This window comes from Petaurus breviceps, unplaced genomic scaffold, assembly GCF_028583685.1.
Source record: "Petaurus breviceps papuanus isolate PSGF00001 unplaced genomic scaffold, PetGlider_PUasm1.0 351522, whole genome shotgun sequence".
Classification (NCBI taxonomy): domain Eukaryota; kingdom Metazoa; phylum Chordata; class Mammalia; order Diprotodontia; family Petauridae; genus Petaurus; species Petaurus breviceps.
The window spans coordinates 1-20,706 of NW_027186280.1; the positions used below are offsets into that span (position 1 = coordinate 1).

Consider the following 20,706-nt stretch of genomic DNA (forward strand, 5'->3'; position numbering starts at 1 on the left):
TACCATATCTCACCATCCCCTATTCACTGTCTCACTGTATTGGAATGATCTCACTTCCCAGCAAATTGCTTGTGAAGCCTGCAGTCTGGGGCCCCACCTGGCAAGTCCTGGACGGTCCCAGGAAGGGTGATGTTTCAGTATCTCCATCACATACCCTTCTACCTCCCCCCTTCAGTCACTGATCACACTCTCTCTCCTTGGGCTTCCAAATACTCCCTGGGAGTGTGTGTCTCCCTGGGTTGTTTCCTCTAAAAGACCATGTCTTTGAAAGCAATTCATTCCCTGAATTTTCCCATTCATCCATTCATTTCAATAGCCTAGATCACTGGTGTCTCCAAGGCATCTGGCCCACCCCAGCCCACCTGGATCACTTAATTAGTTTATTTGACGCTCCTTAATCCATCCAGATTTCCCCACAATCTTTCTATATAGAAGTACCAATTTTATCCTCATCAAAAGCTCCGATTCTTAGAATCTGGCCCGGTTTGTACTAGCATCACAGACAGCGCAACAGACTCACTAGGAATCTCGCCGGCCCCAACAGTGTCTTTATAATAAACTTGCTACTCATACTGAAAAAAGGCTTGAGTGGTTGAATTCTTTTGAGCAGCAGGCCTGCCCTGTACCTTTGCATCTCAGGGTTCCCAGCACCCCTACTCAGCAACAGGCAGGGGGAGGGGAGGAAGCCCACAAAATACTGTCTTTTCATTTGAATATTAAAGTGATTTAATTTTCTGTTGGAGGTTCCAGCCTCTCATGACTCTGACTTGGTCCTTTATGTTTCTACAGCACCATCCTGGCCTACCCATCTTTCCCAGACTGATATCTTTGGGATTTAAATCATTGAATGGGAGTGGCCTCAGCCAAACTGAGACCCGGCAAAGACCTTACTTTAGAAAGGCCAAGGTCACCCACTGCATCCCCGGCCATCACCAGTTTTGGTGACCTTTGTTTTGCCACTGGACTTATAGGACTGGAGGTGACACTTTGCATGGCTGTCCCTCCCTCAGCCCCATTTCAGAGTTAGCCAAGACTTCACGTTCCTGATGCCATCTGCCCCCTTGGGAACATCAAACAACAGGAAATAAAAGAGAAAGCCCCTGGCCACCAGTCCTTTCATCCGAGGTGCTGAGCAGCAGGTCAGTGAGCTGAAGGACTAGGGAAGCCCCTGCCCAGCAGGTGAGCCTTGTCTGGGGCCCTGGGCTGGGCTGCCCTTCAGGGCTAACCCTGGGGTCAATCTCCCTCCATTGGTTCTGTTAATTTGGTTCCTAGCTCTTCCCATTCATTGTAGATGTTTCTCCAGGGATTCTTACCCCTGGTGCTCAATCTCATTGTTTTGTGATTTTGAAGCTCTCATGGTCCTCCTAGGATCCTTGGTTAGGACTGACTCCTCACCAGGTGCAGGCCTGGGGCCTCCATGTTTAGAATCAAATGGGCCAATGGGCCACTTTGACAGTTGGGAAGAATGAAGAGAAGATGACTTGGCCTGAACTGGCAGCTTGGCCATTATCAGCATCTGGTTAGCAAAGCACCCTTTGTTTTAATACTTTTTTCTGACTTTTAATAGGAATTGTAGGTTTTGAAATACCATGTCCACCTTGCCTCATGTGATTCTTGAAGAGCTGTTTATGGTAGTTGCTGAAAGCATTCTTGTTTCCATTTTATGGATGGGGACATTGAGGCTCACGGAAGTAATTTCCTCAGGGTTACTCAGAGAGTAAATGTTGGAGGTTGAGATTTGAACCGAGGTGAAATGACTGGCTGCATCTGGTCTGCATCTCCCCAGCATCTCCCTAGGCTTTCCTTTGCTCCCCACTCTATCCATATGAAGCAGCAAGCACCCCAGCATCCCCAGGGTGGCTGCCAACACAGGTTCCTAGATCTGCTTTTCTAAAGGAAAGCAGCTCAAAATGGGTTAACAATCTTGCTTTAATCAAATGTGTCATTTACCTAGTTCAGGGGGAAAAGGTCAGCACTCTGAGCTTCAAAGCCAGAGAGGGAAGCACCAGCATCTGGGTTTTCAAGGCCAGGGGGCTTAACGACTGCCCGGGAGTCTCAAATCACACAACTCTTCTAAAGTGAGCCCCAAAACAAAACCTCACATCAGGGTCTATATAGCCTTCTCTTGGCTCAGAGAGTGTCACAACCCTCTTGACCCACTGCCCAACCACAAAGCCACAAGGTGTGGGCATTCCTGAAAAACAAGCCTCCCACCACAGGCTCCAGGTGACCACATTCAGCCTATTAGGGGGCAGAGCATATTTTCAAATTGTGGAAGGTTCTCAGAGTCACTTAAGCCTATCAAAGGGCCTTGGGACAGGGAAGATCTTAGATTCCCATTCCCAGAACACCACTTTATCCTAGGATCCTTTCTCTAGAGCTAGAAGGGCCCTCAGGGATCATCTGGTCCAACTCCCACTTTATAGAGGAGGAGACCAACTGTTAAGTGACTTGCCTAAAGGCATACTGGGAATCAGTGGTCAAACTGGGATTTGAACTCAGCTCCCACTGTATTCCTTTCTCTGGACCACTCCTGTCAGGGATCTCCCAGATTGCCTTGTGACTGCTTCCTGGAGTGGCTTTCTTTTTACTGGAGGTGTCTAGGACCTAAATCCTTCCTCACTACTTATTCATTGCTTGTAGAATGTCTGGGTTCAAGAGCCATCAGAGACATAAAGGCAGACTCTTCCTGTGCATGCCATTCCTCCATTTCCCCTCATAAACAAGATCTACAGACCCTACTCCCTGCCATGTGCTAGGTCACTTCTGCCCAGCACCAAGGTGATCCCAATTTGGTTCTCCTTGACACCATCATGATGGGTTAAGCTACTCTTCATGGATGTCATATGGAAGAGAAGAGTCAGCAAAGGACAGTGGGGAGACCCATGGTGGGTGTGGTGGGTAATTGGGCAGTGGGTGCATTTTATTAAATGCCTGTTGCATGTCTGGCTCTGTGCTAAGTGCTGAGGATGCAAAGAAAGCCAAAAGACAGGCCCTGTCATCAGGGAGCTACCAGTCTACCCACGATACATACAGAGTGGATGAAATGAATGACCTCCCTAAGGTTGCCTGAAGTATGTGGCAGGCTGGACTTTTGTTTTTTACTTTAATTAGAAGGTAAGCTCCCTGCAAACAGGGATTGTTTCATTCTTGGCCTTGTAGCCACAGCTCATACTTAGCACAGTGGGATATGCACGGTATCAGTTTATTGGGACTTTGAATTGTGTGTGGGTACTGGAGGCAGGAAGACCCGAGTTCAAATGCTGCCTCTGAGGCTTACTTTGTGACCATGGGCAAGTCACTCAATTCCTCTAAGCTCTGGTTTCCCTATTATATATATTATTCCCATTTTACAAATGGTACATAGCAATCACTCAATAAATGCTTGTTCACTGACTATCTCTCACTGCCCTCCTGAACAAAAGCAATTGTGAGTAAGGGCAGGTCACAACCTGCTCAGGGCTATCATTTTTGGAGGACACAGGTCACACAGTAGGGGAGGAGCCACTGGAGTCTTGGCTAGGACATGCCCCATAAGTATAGCCCTGAGGTCAGAGACAAGGAGATGCCAATCGGGAATTTACAGGTCATTGACATCTTAGGGAGTTGGCATTTTTGGAGGCTTCTGGGTAGGAGGAGCTGGAAGCTGGGTGCTTCATGTGGGAGGGGCAGGGTGCTGGCTCCCTCTTTGTGCCTTCCTCTGTGACCTGATGAGCTCTGGTTATACACCAGAGGGAATGAGAAGCAGAACGACAGCCCTGCCCTGCTCCCCAAACTGATGGGAGAGGGCTTCCCAGCCCATGGCACTGCTGTGGGTGGGGGCGTGCCTGGTTCCCTCATTGCCTCTGAACCAGCTCCTTTCTCCACTAAACTGGGGGCTTATTCTTCTCCCTTTGCCAGAGAAGAGAGCTGGGGGGAGGCAAAGCCCCCCTCAATAGCTCAGGCACCTGTCTCCTCACAAATACCTAATTCTTCAAGGTTTACTGGGACTGTTATTGAGTAGGAATCTGTTTGCCTTCCTTGGTGTAAAAGTGATTCCCAGTAGCTGTTAGGGCTTTGCCTCCAGGGATTTATCCTAGCCCTGGGGTGGGGTGGTCGAGGTGTTCTGAGCCCTGGTGAGGTCTTACAGACACAGGCCAGCTTCAGGGCTCAGGTGAGACCCCCTTCTCCCCCCCATCCCCCACAGGAGAAATCAGACAGCAGGGGCAGGTGCAAATTTCCATAACCAGAACCTATAAGCCAGGAGCAAATAATAAAAATGGGGATGGATGGGTAATAGCCACACGTGTACACACAGACAGCCCTATATGTGAGTATACATGTACATACGTGAGTGTGTACCTGTATCTGTCTGTCTGTGCCATCCACGGAGGGTCTGCCCAGGAAGACTTGGGCTATAGGGGGAACGCCTTAACTTCCTGTCCAATTAAGAAGGTTCAGGATTCTAGTGATCGGAACAATGGGCACTTCAAAAGATCCAACATAGTTTATTTAGAACATAGGTGAATGGGAAGGAAATTGGAGACAACAGAGTAAAAGGCTTAGGAATAGTAAGATAAGGGCAACTATGATGAATATATATACATATATATAAATTTACAATCATCACCGATGTGGGGAAGCACCCACACCTGACCACACAAGCTGGGGAATCCCGGTACAGCTGTCAGGGTCTCGCACGTGAAGGTCCCGGGCAGGACTTCTCCTCCATGGGTGAGATTCCAATTTGGGGTCTGAATCTTACAGTTTAAGTAGTGCTGAGAAGAGGAAATCCTGCCAGGTGTTTTTTTAACAAGCATCGCATCTGGTGTGAGGCCTGGGATGGAGGCCAGGCCCTCCAAAGCCCCCCCCAAGATCAATGTCTCCTTGGAGCCGCTAGTTCCAGGAGTTGGGCAGTCTCCAGGACTTGGCTGGGCTACCAGGAGAGGAGCAGCCCTCACGTTCTCAGGATCCTCTGTGCTCAAACAGCCCAGGGTAACAGAAAGGTCGTATTGAGCTGGGGCCTTGGTTTGTATAATCTTATTCCTCACAGAGGGGCTTCCCTTCCTGAAATAACCTTACCTGTAAGGAGGCCCTAGAGCCCCCATGGGAGGATCCAGCCCTGGAGACCTGGAAGGTGTGATTTATACCTTAAAGGGAGCCCAGAGTCACTATAGTTCTACACTTTTATCCAAGTTACTGGTGGGACTTAAGAACTGGCCCAGGAGTGCCTGGTGAGGTGCCAGCTATGCTCCTGGGGAGTTGAGGCAGCTGGATGGCTCAGCGGGTAGGGGTTCGGGCCTGGAGTTAGGAGGTCAAATCTAGCCACTAGCTGGGTGACCCTGGGCAAGTCACATAACGTCTGTTTGCCTCAACCCTCTGGAGCAGGAGATGACAAACCGCTCCAGCATCTTGCCAAGAAACACAGTGTGCTCCGGGCTTGTGAAGAGCCAGACAGTGACTGACCAGCACGTGCCAGGGGTCCCAGATGAGCTCCGGACACAAAAAGAGGTAAAATTCTGTCCCTGCCCTAGGCTGGTGGATATAAAAGGTGAAGTCCTAAACAGATTGGAGGAGCTGGAGAAATGACCCTCTACATCCCTGGGTGGGACCCAAGTCCGCGGCCTCCGGGCGGAGAGTCGGAAAGCCAGGCTGGTGGTGCGGACACCGGAGGGCTGTGCTTGAGCCCGGGGTGACGGGGAGCCGCGGGGTGCAGTGGGGGTGAGCCGGACCTCCGCCTTAGGAGAGCGGAGCCCGGGAGGCTGCACTGGCGGGGGGCCGTGCCAGAGGAGGAGGGGGCCGGGGCGCCCGGCCGGGAAGCGGGCGGAGGAGGGGGACGGGACAGAGCCCGGGAGCAGCTGCGGGTGGAGGGCGTCAGCCGGCGGGGGTTTCAAGGGGAAGGGACCGTCCCAGAGAGCTGGAGAGAAGAGTCTCCCGGAGCACCTGCCGTGCGGGAGGCCAGCCTGCCCCCGCCCCGCCCCCGCCCCGCCCCCGCCCCCGCCCCGCCCCCCGCGGCCAGGCAGGGGCGGTCCCGAATACGTCACGGCGTAGGCCCCGCCCCGCCTCCGCCTCGCGGCCAGGCAGGGGGCGGCCCCGAATACGTCACGGCGTAGGCCCCGCCCCGCCCCCGCCTCCGCCTCGCGGCCAGGCACAGGGCGGCCCCGAATACGTCACGGCGTAGGCCCCGCCCCGCCTCCGCCTCGCGGCCAGGCAGGGGGCGGTCCCGATATATACGTCACGGCGTAGGCCCCGCCCCGCCCCCGCCGCAGTGTCCGCCACGGGCTGCCGTAGTCCCCCTCCTGCCCTGGCCGGCAAACATGGCGGCCGCCGAGCCGAGGCCGCCCACGGGGCCGGCTCCGGAAAACGAGGACGAGAACATCCTCTACGACCTGCTGGTCAACACCGAGTGGCCGCCGGAGACGGAGGTGCAGGTGAGCGGCGCGGGCGGCCGGGCGGCCGGCGGGGAGGGACCGCGCGCTGCCCCGGGACCTCAGAGCCACGTCATCTGCCCCGCGGGAGGGGCTGCTCGCTGGGGGAGGGGAGGGGGAGATGTCGCCATGGCAACCATTTCCTTGTCTGCTCCCCCTCCATTTTCCCCTAGCCGCTGGCGTCTGGGCGTTGTCATGGCGACGGCATGGGGGGAAGGGGCTCCTGCCCCCTCACCTGCGGGCCCCTCCCAGCTCTGACACCCATGTTCTAGGTTCCGAGGTCTTTCCCCACTCTAACACCCCGTGCTGTAGGTTCTAAGGTCCCTCCCTGCTCTGACACCCCACATTCTAGGTTCTGAGCCCCTCTCTGCTCTGACACCCCGTGTTCTAGGTTCTGAGCCCCTCCCCACTCTGACACCCCGTGCTGTAGCTTCTAAGGTCCCTCCCTGCTCTGACACCCCACATTATAGGTTCTGAGGTCCTCCCCACTCTGACACCCCGTGCTGTAGGTTCTGAGCCCCTCTCTGCTCTGACACCCCATGTTCTAGGTCCTCAGGCCCCTCCCTGCTCTCTCCCTGTCTAGGGTATGGGATTCAGGGGCCCCTTTCCTAGTGTCCCCATTTACAGGTGGGGAGGTTGAGGCAGCCTGAGGTTTAGTGACTTGTCCAGAGCCCTGTGGCTGGTGGGTATGCGAAGCTGGATTTGAGCCAAGGTCTGGCTGCCTGCAGGCCCGGCTGCTGAGGGCCTGTCCTGAGGGCAGCGTCTGCTTCAGACGGGCTCCGCTCACTGTCTGGGTGGTGTTGTCTGGGTGGTGTCCGGCCAGGCCCAGGTGACCCCCGGCCGACCCTGGGCCCCCATGACCCTGCCTGCCTCCCCTGGGGGCTGCCTGGCTCTGCGCTTCAGGCCTGCAGGAGTCTGGTCCTCCCAGCCTCCGGCTCCCCTCCCGCTCCTGAGCCAGGCCTGGCCTCCTTCCTCTTGCCAGGGAGGCCATCCCCCCTCCTGGCTTCTCCGGCCTGCTTCAGGACTCGCACTGGCTCCTGCGGGGCCTTTGCTGCCCGGGGCCGTGGGGCAGCCTGGAGCCTCAGGCCAGAGTGACCAGATGGCCCAGGGCCTGGACGCTCTCCTCCTCACCTCCCGAGGGGTCCGCAGGCTGAAGGCGGGCCCTTGGGTGCCTTCAGAGCCCCCTGGGGTGAGAGCTGCTGGGTGTCCTGGTAACCAAGGCAGGTTGTTCTTGTGATCGCAGCCTCGAGGCAGCAGAAGGCATGGGGCGTCCTTCCTCATTGGCAGGGCCATCACAGGTGAGGACCCGCTGCCCCTTTCTCCCTCCCTTCTTCCCCACTTTCTGGGCCCTCCTAGGGGTGGGAGGGGCAGGGGGAGGCCTGGGCCCAGCCTTGCAGCCTGGGGCCCATCTGTGCGGCCCTGGAGGCGCAGACATGGCGTCCTGCCAGTGGGCGGCACAGCTCTGAGGACGGCTCACAAGCGCAGGGACAACGCTGCCTTCCGAGCTCATGTTGGGCGGGTTAGGCCAAGCTCAGCACCTCCGGTCTGGGCCCTGGTCTGGGCCCTGGGGAAGAGTTGGCACTCCCCCCTCACTCGTGCAGGATTCTGAGGGCGCTGCCGCCGCCGCGGGGTGCACCTGATGGGGGTGCCCTGGAGCTGGAGGCCCCATCGCATTCTCTCCATCACGAAGGTCCTCTGCACTTCATCCGCGGCTGCATCTGGTACAGGTGAGCCTTCGCTTCCTTGTGCGCTCAGCGCTGTGGGGGGCCAGGGGCTCCGTGTGCATGCGTCTGTGCTTAGCTTGGGGCGCCAGGGAGGCTTGCGGGGATGTGACTTGAGCCCTTCACAGAAGCGGGAGCAGCTTCCCAGAAGCCGTGGGGCAGGGCCGCACAGCAGCTCCGTGGGGGGCCCTCACGGCCTCAGCCCTGGCTGTCCCTCCATGACCCGGCCCCAGGTGTTAGCTGGGTCTCCAGGGTGCCCTGATGCGCCTTGCCGTGGCCTTTGGGCAGGCTCCAAGGCTCTCATCAACAGCACTTGAGAAAAGTGATGTGAAGCAGAGGATGAAAAAGAAGAGGGAAAACAAGGAGCTGGGTCACTCCTTGGGAGAGGACAGGGGCGCACGAACTTTTAGTGACTGCCCAGTGTGTTGGAGACAGAAAGTGTGTGTGTGTGTGTATGTGTGTGTATACAGGTGTATGTGTCTAGAAGTGTGTGTGTGTGTGTGCACAAAGGGTGTGTGTATGTGGGTGAGTGTATAGAGGTGTATGTGTGTAGAAGTGTGTGGAGTGTGTGTGTAGGTATGGTGCGTGTTGTGTAGAGGTGTGTGAATGTGTGTATGTACGTGTGTGTATGTATGATGTGTGAGTTGTGTAGAGGTGTGTGACTGTGAGTGAGTGAGAGTGTGTGTGTGTGTGTGTGTGTGTGTGTGTGTGTGTGTGTGTGTGTGTAGAGATGTGTGTGAGCCCAACCCAGGGCTCTCCTCACAAGGCCCTGACAGGCCGCATGTTTCCAGACACTGGAGGCGCCAGCTCCTGTGTGGGCTGGGCAGCCTGGGTCTGAGGCCCCTCCCTGCTCTCAGCCGGGGGCTTTCTGGGGGAGGGGGAGGGCCTTTTTTGTGGTCCAGCTGACTTAATTTAAGCCCAGATGTTCTGTCGTTGCAGCCCTGCCATGTTCTTACTCCCTGACGCCCTGGTTCGCTTGGTCAGTAAGCAGATGAACTGGCGGTTAGCACTTGCGAGGTAAGCGTCTGTGATTTCTCAGAATAGGGCTCAGGGAAGATTTCACAGTCATCTTTAGAGAAAAAGTGCACTTTGGAGCCTGGGGGCTTCTCTGCAGGTGGGCTGGAGCCCTTTCATAGCAGCGAAGGGTGGGGTGGAGCTGTGGAGAAGAAAGGAGTCTTGGTCTCAGACGCCTTGGTTACACTGGCTGTGTGGTGCTCAGGGAAGTGGTCCTCAGGCGCTTGTCTGAGGGGCGTTGCAGGGGGGGGAGGGGGGCTTCTCTGCAGTGGTGACAACCACGCCCCATTTTTCCCGCCCGGAGAACACTTGTCTCTCTCCCTCCGGGGGCTGGAGAGCTCAGTGGGTCCGCCTGATCTGCGGGAGACCTCTCCCTAGGCCTTCCCCCTGTGGGCTGCCCAGCTGCTACCTGTCTCTCACTCCTGCTTCACAACCAGCATCTCCTCTGTTGGTCACGTCTTTCTTAGGTAGTTTTTCAGGGTAGGATTCACAGTCGTGCAGCCTCTCTGGGGAAATAAGGGCATTGAAAGGTTGGCCATCCATCAGTGAGCACTTCAGGATTTTGCCTACTTTTCTTCCCTTTATTCCATCTGGGCCTAGCCCATTTTTGTCTTCGTTGTCTCTCTGAGGCACGCGTGCACACACACGCATATACACACGTGCGCACACACAGACACACGCACGCTCACACAGACATGCACGCGCACACACATGCACGTGCACACACACAGACACACAGACACACGCACACACACAGACCTCCTTCCCTCTGCCCATCCCTTTGATATTCTCTCTCTTTCACCTGACTAACTCAGTGGATTTCTGATTCACATGGTACATCAGAGTCTGGCTTTTTTTGTCCAGTTGGGTTTTCCTGTGTGAATTGTTAGTTGGTGTCTTGTGTACAGCTATGTATCTCACTCTGGAGGCCAATGATATCTTGGGACTTGACGTAGTTGACTTAGTGTCACCTGCAAATAACTGTTGGGAGGACCTGACTGTCCCCAGTGTAGCTGTCTGCCATTTGCCATTTGGAGTCTGTGGCACTCATGATCGGGTCTGGCAAGTGTCCGTCTCCCTATTTTAAGGCATCTTTGATACTAGTCATCAGAAGACCATTGGACAAGTGAATAGAGCACCGGCCCTGGAGTCAGGAGGACCTGGGTTAAATTCCAGCCTCAGACACTTGACACACTTACTAGCTGTGTGACCTTGGGCAAGTCACTTAAGCCCAACAGCCCTCCAAAAAGCAAAAAAAAAAAAAGACCACTGGACAGAGGTATTTTTCTGGTGACATCTGCTGTGACTGCAGTTACTTTTCTGGCTCCTCATCCCCCTCTGAGCTGGGCACAGCAGGTATGGCCCTCTCCTGCAGGTGCCCATCCCGTCTCCATCCCTCACCTGTGACTGGAACCCAGGCCCCCCATGGCACCAGCTGCCTGCCGAGCATTTTAGCCTCAGTGTCCTGAGGCAGCTCCAGCTCAGGACATTGCCAGGAGGGCTTTCTCTCTTCCCCCACTCCCAGTCCTTGCTTTGCTGCCCACTTTCTCCTGAGGGCGCCGTGGCCTTTGGGGTCTTTCGGGGTTACGACCTCCTAGTCTTCCTTGCCTGCCTTTTTCCTCAGTCACAGACAGTCAGCAGGTGATTCTCACGGTCAGCGACGTGCCGGGCACCTGCTTGGTGCTGGGCATACATGGCCAGAGCGGGAGACGAGCCCTGTTCATGAGGACCCTGCACTCCCAGTGGGGGAGACGACAAGGCCACAGACAACACATAGTCCTGGGCATCCCAGAAATCTTGGTGCCATTCGAAGCCTTAGCAGCTCTTAAAGCTTAGAGTGGTGGTCACCCCTCTGGGCCGCCAGTGTGTGTAGAATAGCCATAGAATGGGTTAATGCACATAGATACAAAGTGGTTCAATTTATAGTAGTTTGTTAGAGAGGGTACCCACAGTTACGATCTGCTAAGTCTTTTTTAAATGAAAGATTTTTGTTTGTTTTTGGAGAGGGCAAGGCAGGGCAATTGGGGTTAAGTGACTTGCCCAAGGTCACACAGCTAGTAAGTGTTAAGTGTCCAAGGCCAGATTTGAACTCAGGTCCTCCTGACTCCAGGGCCGGTGCTCTATTCACTGTGCCGCCTAGCCGCCCCCCGATGAAAAATTAAGAGTAATTAATTTTTTCAGTTAACAGAAAAAACATCACCTTTTTCTTCCTCCTTCCTCTTTCCTCCTGCAAAATGAAGAAACCAAAATCCTTGTAACAAGGCCAAAGCAGCGGTTCATCATTCCATACCTCTGCATTCGGTAGTAGGCCAGCTAGCCAGCTTTCCACACTGCCCATGCCCAGCATGTGTGTCTCCCTCTGCTCCCCCTCTGTGTCAGGGGGTGGCCTATCCTGAGAGCTGTGGGCATCAGGAGAGGACGTGAGCTACATCTGAGAGGAAGAGGAAGGTGTTGTGAAGTGGGGATGAGGACGGAGGAACAGCCAGAGCAAAGCCTGGAGGTGGGAGATGGAGTGCTCTGGGTGCAGTGTGGAGAGCCTGGAAAGGTCTGTCTGGGCTAGGTTGGGAGGGCTTCACAGAAGCCAAAGAGGAACATTGAGATTTTACCTTGGAGTTAAAGGAAGCCAGCCTTAGGCATCCAGTACTTACTTGGTGATATGGGATCGAAGCTCAGGAGAGAGATTGGGGCTGACTGGATCACTCTGGGAGTCTTCAGCATTGAGCTTACCCAGGGAACCCGAGGAGCTCCCCAGAGGAAGAGTGTGGATGGAGGAGAGGAGAGGGCATAGGGCAGAGCCTTGGCAAGGCTGTGTGCCAGGCCTCGTGCTCCGACATGGATGTGAGGCCAGCAGGGGAGGCTGAGAAGCAGTGGCCAGGGTGAGAGGCGCGCTGGGAGGTCCCAGAGATGAAAGAGAGTCTAGAATGAGAGAGGCTGGTCAGCAGTGTCCGTGCAGCCTAGTGGTCAAGGAAGATGAGGACTGAGAAGAGGCCTCTGACACAGGGAACTTCAGAGAGAGTGGCTTTCCCTTCCTGGCCATGTCTTCCCTGCCCCTTCCTCCCGTTTCTGGCCTCTGCCCCCATCTCTCCTCTGGCCTCCCTCTGGGTAGCTTCTCCTCAGTCCCCAGGCCTCCAGGCTCTCCTCTTTCCATTGCACATGGAAGCCCCGGTGGGCCCTTGTAGCTTCCCTGCTCCCAAAGGGTTGGCAGCTCCCTCTTGTCTCTGGGGTGAATGGCATAGTCACCTTGGTTGGGTTCTGAAGGCCCTTCACCATCTGGCTCCAGCCCCTGCACACGCTTGGGGTTCTGGCCCCTCTCTGACCTCTGCACTCAGGCCTGGTGGGATCTGTCCTGCTCAGCTCAGCTCCTGGGCTGCCTCCTGGGCCAGCAGGATCCAGTGGGATCATTTGGGGCCCAGCTACTTACCTGAATCCCTCAGTTGCAGCTGTTGGAGCGTTGACTTTTGTCTGGGTTCCTCTGCTTTGCTGCAGATTTGGGCCCCTGCTCCCACCAGTTAGTGGTCTGCCAGGCTCCTCCTACAGACAGGGGGCAGCTTCGTTAGGTGCCTGCCCCGGGGAGGCCTCTGGAGAGGGTGCCTGCCTTCAGCCACCTCTCCCTGACGTGGAACTGTGTTTCCACCACATTCTTCACTGCACTCCCTGTCTCAGAGAGGGCCCAGAACCCCGAGCTTTGAGGTTTTTGAGGACCGACATGGAGGGCTCCTCGCTTTAGCCAAGCCTGTCCTGCTGTCCGTGGGATGACCCTGCATCTCCCCTCTCCTCCGGTGTGTTTCCCTTCACGGGGCACATGAAGCATCTCCGGAATCACTGCAAGGCCGACCACACCTTCCATCCCGGGAAGTGATGTGTAGTCGTCTTCGACAAGGGGGTGGAAAGGGTTCTGAAATCACCCAGGACCTCCAGGGCCATTCTTGTGGAGGAGTCCTCTCTGTGACTCCACTGGCAACCACCCCTCACCAAGGCCCTCCTGTGACTGCCTTTGGGCACTTTCCTGGAGTTGAAGCAGAGGCTTCTGGGACCTGAAGGCTCCCTTCCTGTTTTAAAGCAGTGGTCCCCTAATAGTTAGGAAGCTGCCTTCTTTTTGAGGCTCATCCACTTCTCTGGGCTGTGTAGAACCATTCTCATCTCTGTGCAGGCCAGTGCTAGGGGCGCTCAGAGGCCTCCAGCTTGGATCCCCACATCTAATCTTCTCTAGGTGTGTTCTTGCCTGGTAGGATCTTGAGGCCCTCTCCCATCCTGGCTGCCTCCTCTGGACGCGGCTCTCCAGCTTACTTTATCCTTTCTAGGACGTACTTAGAACCGAACGCCCTCCTCCAGCTGTGGCTTGCCAGGACCAGAGACAGTGGGGCAGCCCCCTGCGTGTCCTGGACGCTCGGCCCTTCATGGGCAGCCTCATGCTTCCAGCGGTCCCCTTATCACACTTTTGGCTCAGGTCGTGCCGGCCTGGGGCCGACACCCCAAGATCTCTTTAAGCTGCTCCTGAGACATACCTTACCATCTCCCCCTGAGGAAGCCCTGAGTCATTCTTCCGGGTCCTTGGAGGCTTCCTGCCCATGCGCCTTCTTCTTGTGGGTCACTGACTAGTGGCCTCACATGTGTAACTAATGGCCCATGGTTAAGTTGGCATTTGTGGACACTGAAACGTGGGTGGGTCTCTGCTCCCCCACTTGTTTTTGGTGGCTGTGCACCTGCCCTGGGGTGGGGAGGCAGCGCAGGAAATAGTCTTTGTCTGTGTTCCATGATTTCGTGAGCTGGAGCTGGCCCTCAGGTGTCAGACTCCATTGGTCAAGGAGCTTTTCTTCCCTTCTGGAGCCAGCTGTGCATCTGCCGGCCCAGCTTGGAGAACCCAGTGTGACAGCCGAGCCCGAAGGGCAGCAGCCAGCCAGAAGAGGACTTTGGGGAGGGGTCACGAGTAGCAGGAAAGGGCCACCTGTAGATCACCGTAGGAGGGTGTGCCCGAAGACAGACTGAGTGAGTCTGTCCCATGCCGCAAAGGAAGGAGCCTGCAATGCTTCTCCTCTGCTGTGCAGGCGCGGGGGCCACAGGGGGCTGTGGGGGGCCTTCTCAGCAGCAGCGGCTGTGGCCTCACTCCTGTGTTTCCCTTCCACAGCAACGGCAAGCTCTTGGCCGCTGTTCAGGACCAGTGTGTGGAGATCAGGTAAGCCCTGGCTTGGCGCATTGTGGGTGGGATTCGAGGAGACTGTCCCTTGCTTTGTTTTCAGTTGGAGGAAGATGATTAGAGGATTGTTTCCCCGTAGTTTCATTCTGCAGTGTCAGTGCTGGACAGGTTGAGGTTTGAGGCTGGTTGTCTAGGGACTCAGTGCCACCCCCCTTCCCCCCCCGCCGCCATTTCCTGGTCCCTTAGGCATGACCCTCATTCATTCTGTGGCCTTGAAGTGTCTTTGCAGGCCCTTGAGAGCCTTCTGAGCTGGCTGTGGTGGCCCGTGCTCTCTGTGCCAGGCTTGTAAACCTGGGCTCCCTGAAGCCTTTGGGATGGGCGAACTTAATATCTGGGCAGCTGTGCTCCAAGACACTTGGTTTCCTTTGTAATCTTCTTTTATTCTGTATATTTAAAAGCATTGCTGAGAAGGGGGCCTAGGCTTCACCACACATGCCCCAGGGGTCCTTGGCCCTAAACAGGGAAGGGCCCTGCTCTAACATGGCCCTTCAGGTCCTCAGGTACAGCCCTTTGACTGAACTCAAATTTCACAGAACCAGTCACCTTAAAGGATTTGTTCTGTAAAACTTGGACTCAATCAAAAGCCCGCACCTGAGGAAATAACAGGCTCTCCCCCTCCCCTGTATCTGGCTTGGCAGGCCCCCCAGCCCTGGGCTAGAGGTTCAGACATGAGGTTCAGAACCAGGCACGGCATGGCAGGTAGATGCCAATGCCATGAATGGCCACAGTGGGGGTCCAACCAGGCAGCGACAGGGACGACCCTCTGGCCTTTCCCAGCCAGAGGTTTTCATTGGGCCTGCGCACCCAGCCCCAAGCCTTCCCCGTGTCTGCTTCTCCCTTGTTATGTTGTTTAATGAGGCATCGCTGATTGCCGGAGGAATGTCCCCACTGATGCTGCTGTCTTCCTTTATTTTTTCAAAATGCTTTCCCAACAAAACCATAAGCTGTTATTGAGATGGAGACACTGTGGGAGGCCACTGTGTCCTATGGGAAACCTGGCAGGTGGGGGCAAGTGGGGGGGTGGTTCCCCCTTCCACCCCGGCAGGCAGGAGCAAGGTGGGTGGCAGTGCCCCTGACAGATGGGGAGCCCGGCCCTGGGTCTGGGCGACAGCTGCAGCTTCTCTCTTGAAGCGTTGGGGCGCTTGGGCCCCATGTCTTGGGTCAGCCAGTCAGTGACTTGTTAGCACAAGGAGGGTGCCAGCCTTGTGCTCTCGGGGCTCACGCCCAATCAGAATGTATCTTGGTGTCACTGGGGGTGGGGGGCAGAGATAAGACTTGGACCTGAGCACAGTTCTGTGTTAATGCATCACCCAGGCGTGGCAAGTGTGTGGCAATCTGTGCTTGTGATGAATGGTGGGTGACAGGCCTGCCTAGGAGCTTCTCTCTTGGCTGTATTGCTCGTGGCTGGGTTGTGCCGATGGTGTGGACGTGGGAGTCGGCGGGTCCCTGCGGGCGGTCTGGAGGCATCCCCGGCAGGCTTTCCTGCCACGGGCGGGAAGCTTTCTGGAGGATGGCCATTTTTTTGGACGGCCCTTGTCCTCTGAGCAGGTGGCACTTGGGGACCCCGTGCAGTGTGTGAGGGCCTGGTGGAGGGAGCTGGTGGGGGAACGGCCCCTGCTCCTCTCTAGAGGCAGGCAGCAGACACATCAGCACGTCCGACACATGGACCAGGTCGGTTTAGATGGAGGGTAGGCTGGTGCCTGGCAGGGACGGAAGGCTGCAGGTAGGAGGAGAGGCAAGGACAGAGGGCTCAGCCAGTGCAAAGGCTGTGTGGTGGGAGATGAGGGATGTGAGGCGAAGCCAAAAGGCCAGTCTGGCTGGACCGTGGCAGGTGTGAAGGAGTCCTCTGTAACCTGCTGGAAGCACCGGCCGGCTATGAAAAGCTTTCGAGGCCAAGTAGAAGTGTTTGTGGAAGCAGCAGGGAGCCATGTGAGTTCTTTGAGTAGGGGAGTGACGTGCACAGACCTTTGTTTTAGGAATATGATGACTATCTGAAGGAGGCTTTGGAGTGGGAGAGGCGGGAGGCAGTCTCATAATCAGAGAGAATTTATTAAGGGCCTGCTGTATGCACCAGGCACAGGGCTAAGTGCTTGGTTTGCCAAGAAAGGCAAAAGGCGAAAAGCAGCCCCTTCTCTCAAGGAGCTCCCTGTCTAACGGGGGAGACGGCGAGCAAATGCCCAGGATGAACGGGAGATAGGCAAGCAAGGGAAGGCCCTTTGTAGCAGCAAGCACCCCAGCGTCCCCAGGGTGGCTGCCAGCACAGGTTCTCAGATCTGCTTTTCTAAAGGAAAACAACTCAAAATGGGTGAGCAATCTTGCCTTAATCAATCAAACATATCATTTACCTAGTTCAGCGGAAAAAGTCAGCACCCCGAATTTCAGAGTATACAGAAATTACAAGAAGAAAGAAACAAACATTTCAAGCAGACAGGCCTCCAACTGTCCAACCATTACATCCATACCTAGTCCATTACCAGAGGGGGAAGCACCAACATCTGGGTTTTCAAAGCTGGGGGGCTCTCAACGGCTGCCCAGAGTCTTGTCTGGTCAAATCACACAACACTTCTCAAAGTGAGCCCCAAAGCAAAGCCTTACATCAGGGCTTATATAGCCTTTTCCTGGCTCAGAGAATGTCACAACCCTCCTGACCCACTGCCCAATCACAGCACGAAGGTGTGGGCATCCCTGAAAAACAACCCTCGCCACAGGCTTCAGGTGCACTTAAGCCTATCAAAGGGCCTAGGGGCAGGGAAGATCTTAAATTCCCATTCCCATAACACCCTTGCAGAAGGCTTACCGGAGATGGGCCCTGGGTCCAGAGGAGGAGGGAGCCAGGGCATGCCGGGCCAGGGGCTTGAGGTGGGTATGTCCAGAGCCTGTAGACAGAGGGCCTGGTGTGGGGAAGGGCTGGGGGCTGGTGTCACAGGAGCACAGGTTACCTGGTGAGTGATAAGGAAAGCTGGGCAGAGGTCAGGGTATGAGGGGCTTTGTAAATCAAACAGGACATTCTGTTGGATCCTGTAGCTGACAGGAGCTGTTGAGGCTGACTGGGAGAGGGCATGGTTTGCAGTTTGGGAAGATGAGTTGGTCATCTGAGTAGAGGCTGGGCTTGAGGCCAGGGACCGGCCAGCAGGCATCGCAGGGGTCCAGGTCTGAAGAGTCCACAGCCTGCAATGGGGGGGGGGTTGGGGGAGGGTGTGACAGTGTCAGAGATGGGAAAGGGGCAGACGGGAGACATGTCACGAGGACTCGGCAGTGACTGGCCGTGGGGGAATGTAGCGAGGGGCAGGTGGGTTGTGACCCTGGTGTCTTGCAGCATGGGAAGAGCTGAGGCTTCGGAGGGAAAGGGAGCGGATGCATTTCCTTTGGGATGTGGTGTGGGAGCTGTCTGCAGCCAGAGATGTGGGGCTGCAGGTGTGCTCTGGACAGAGGTCGGGCCTGCCGGATAAATCTAGGGTGATCTACTGAGAGGCGAGGCTGAGGTCATCTGGCTAGTGCAGTAGTAGAGAAGGGGCCCAGCACAGATCTCTGGCGGGCAGCCACAGGCCAGGCCCTGGCAGGATCCCTGAGGGTCAGCGGTCACAGTGGGGGAGGAGAACCAGCAGAGAGAGGGCCTGAGAGCCTAGAGAGAAGGGGCCCCAAGGAGGACAGAGGGAGCCACAGTGTCTGGGGCTGCCGAGGCCAAAGAGAAGGATGCTGGTGAAGAGGCCACGGGTTGGCATTGGAGGGCTGGCTCATGGGTCACTGTGGAGAGGGCCCCGTGGGCGCCATGGTGAGCTTGGAAGCCGGATTGTCTGAGGTGCAGAAGACAGTGAGTGGAGAGGAAGTGGACACCCTAGTGTAGATGGCCTTAGAGTATTTGGTCCCCAAAAGATGGACAGAGGTGGCCCACGAGCAGGCGGGGGTCTGAGGAGGGGAGACGTGGGCACGTGTTTATGTGGTAGGGGAGCCATCCTTCGTCGGGGAGAGACTGGGGGCAGTCTGCTGGAGGAGGAGGGCAGCCTGGGATTCCTAGGGCACCCTTGCAGGTAGCACAGTACCAGGGGGCATGGGAGCCACAGCAGAAGCACAGGAGGGGAGGAGAGGGAGCCTTGGTGAAGGGCCTCAGTTTTCTCAGTGAGATCTGGGGCAGGAGGAGCCAGGGCAGGCTGAGGGGACACTAGAAGGGGAGAGTGGCCAGGCTGGCGATGGGCCCCTGGGGGGATAGTGGTGTGGGGACAGAAGCAGGGAGGTGAGGAGGCTGGGAGGGAAAGAAGAGCCATTGCCTCATAGAAATCCTGTGCCCTTAAGGGAAGGAGGCCCTCAGGCAGTCTGAGCCTGTGGCCTCCTCAGAATGGGTTTTAAAGAGTGGATGGAAATGCCACTCTAATTTAGTTAGAGGTCGGCAGAATAAAGACGGGATTTGTTTTTCTTGTCCATGTTCATTGACTTCTTGAAATCTTTCCAGGGACCTTCCTGGGTCTAGGGACCCAGGGTTAGGAGTCTGTGGTCTGAGCAGACGATTCTTGTTGTAAAATTGGTCTTGATAATGCAAGAGCATCTCGAGAGGTCTTGGAGGCTGAGGAGGGAAATGATAGCATTGGTGCTGCTGTGTGAGATGAGTGAGATCCAGACCACAGGGGGCTGGAGGATGGGCCCTCGGCCAGTACCGAGAGCCAGATCTGGGGCTGGGGCCGGGGCTGGGGCTGGGGCTGGGGCTGGGCCTGGGAGCCTGGGCCGGGGCAGGGGCTGGGGCTGGGAGCCTGGGCCCGGGCCAGCTCTGCTGCCCCTCGCCTCCCCGCTTCTCCCTCTCTGCTGGAGGAAGAAGTTTTCTGCATCTGCTGCACTTTTCTCACATCCTTCCTTCTCTTGCCTTGGCACCCGTTTGGGGATGCCTGCCCTGGGCTCCAGAGGTTGCTTGCATTAATGTGACCCTGAAATGAGGTGGTCAGTGAAATCTGCCCCTTCTTAGGTGGTGAGGCCCCCTGCTTGTCCTTGTTTTCCCTGTGTGGACCAGTATGTCCTGAGTGGCCAGGTCAGCCCGGGGTTCACATGCCCTCCCTCGGACCCAAAGCCTATTTCCGAAAGACAGACGGGTGGGTGAGGAGGGGAGGTGGAGCATTTGTGGGGCATCCGTAGCAGTGATGGCATTAACATGTCTGGCTCGTTTGCTGTTACAGGTCTGCAAAGGATGATTTTACATCTATCATTGGGAAATGCCAAGGTAGGAGCTGTTTAGTTTTTAATAGGATTTTAATCTTGTAAATGTTTTCTCTTAAGAGAGAAGACATCCCGGGCATGGGGTGACAGGCTGTTCATTGGCTGGTTATAGCTTTATAAGCTTTGGCACGTCTGCGCCTGACATCTTCTGCTTGCCCAGTCCCAGCCTGCAGCCCTTAGCCCTCTCCTCCATGGGGTGGCCCCCATCCCCCGGGGCTCTAGTGTGGGCAGTGGCCCAGGATCACGTGGCCCATCCTGGGTTCCACCCCTCTCTGCCCTCTGATTTGCTCCTCTTGGAGCCCAGTCCTTAGGCCCCCCTCTGGGGCAGGTCTTTGTGGTGCAGCCTCATGGTGCCTTGCCCCCTCCTCTCCCTAGGAGGGTCCAGTCTCTTTTTTTTTTGGGGGGGGGCCTCTTACCTTTGGGTGTGTTCCTTTATCACCTGGCCCTGTGCCCAGCAGGTGGGCTCTTCACACACGTGGGCTTGTTTGGTTGTCCCTGCTGACACCCTGTGAGGCCCTCTGGTACCACCTGCCATTCTGGCCTCCCCCAAGCTGGAGGAGCCCCCCCTCCTCAGTCATGCAGGTCAGTGGAGAAAAGGGATGGCCTTGCAGAGGAGACCAGGGCCCCTGTGACGGCCTTCCTGACATGTTGGTGGGGAGACTCAGACTGGGCAGAGCTAGCTGTTCATGAGGGCTGGGAAGGGCCTCATGAAAAAACATGTCATCAGAAACCAGGGAGGAGCCCTTGCCCTCACTCCTGGCATCAGCCTCATGTCCCCCTTCTTGTCCCTTAGTTTTCCTTCCACCCCACGAAGATGTTGGAGACTTTTGAGTGACCGACGAACTGGTGTGCTAGTCCAGGGCCCCCCTCTGGGCTGGCTGATGCCACCCCTCCTCTGGGCCTGGCTGATGTCCTCCCCCCCCACCCCGTGCCTGGCTGACAGCTCTCCCTGTCCCCTCTCTCTGGCCCCCAACCACTCCCAGTCTGACTTGACTGCTGGGCACCTCCCTCCTGCCATGGCTGATAATAGGGTCTCTCTCCTTTCAGCCTGGCTGTTGGCTAACCCCCCCGTCCTGCCTGCCTGATGTTCCTTCCCCCTGCCCTGTTCTGGCCTGGCTGATAACCGCCGTCCCCAGGACCAGGGCCGCTGGATATCTTCTAGCCCCCGAGG

The 20,706-nt window shown here is 56.3% G+C and overlaps 1 protein-coding gene across 1 annotated transcript; it reads left to right on the forward strand.

Annotated features, from left to right (window-relative positions):
- The first annotated feature begins 6,241 nt into the window (after positions 1–6,241).
- Positions 6,242–20,366, forward strand: LOC138168128 (NBAS subunit of NRZ tethering complex-like). The gene is made up of 7 exons (XM_069097161.1): positions 6,242–6,410; positions 7,651–7,705; positions 8,098–8,134; positions 9,068–9,145; positions 14,268–14,315; positions 19,496–19,539; positions 20,329–20,366. The coding sequence occupies exons 1-7, from the start codon at positions 6,297–6,299 to the stop codon at positions 20,364–20,366; spliced, it is 414 nt and encodes a 137-aa protein (XP_068953262.1). The 5' UTR covers positions 6,242–6,296.
- The last annotated feature ends 340 nt before the right edge of the window (positions 20,367–20,706 follow it).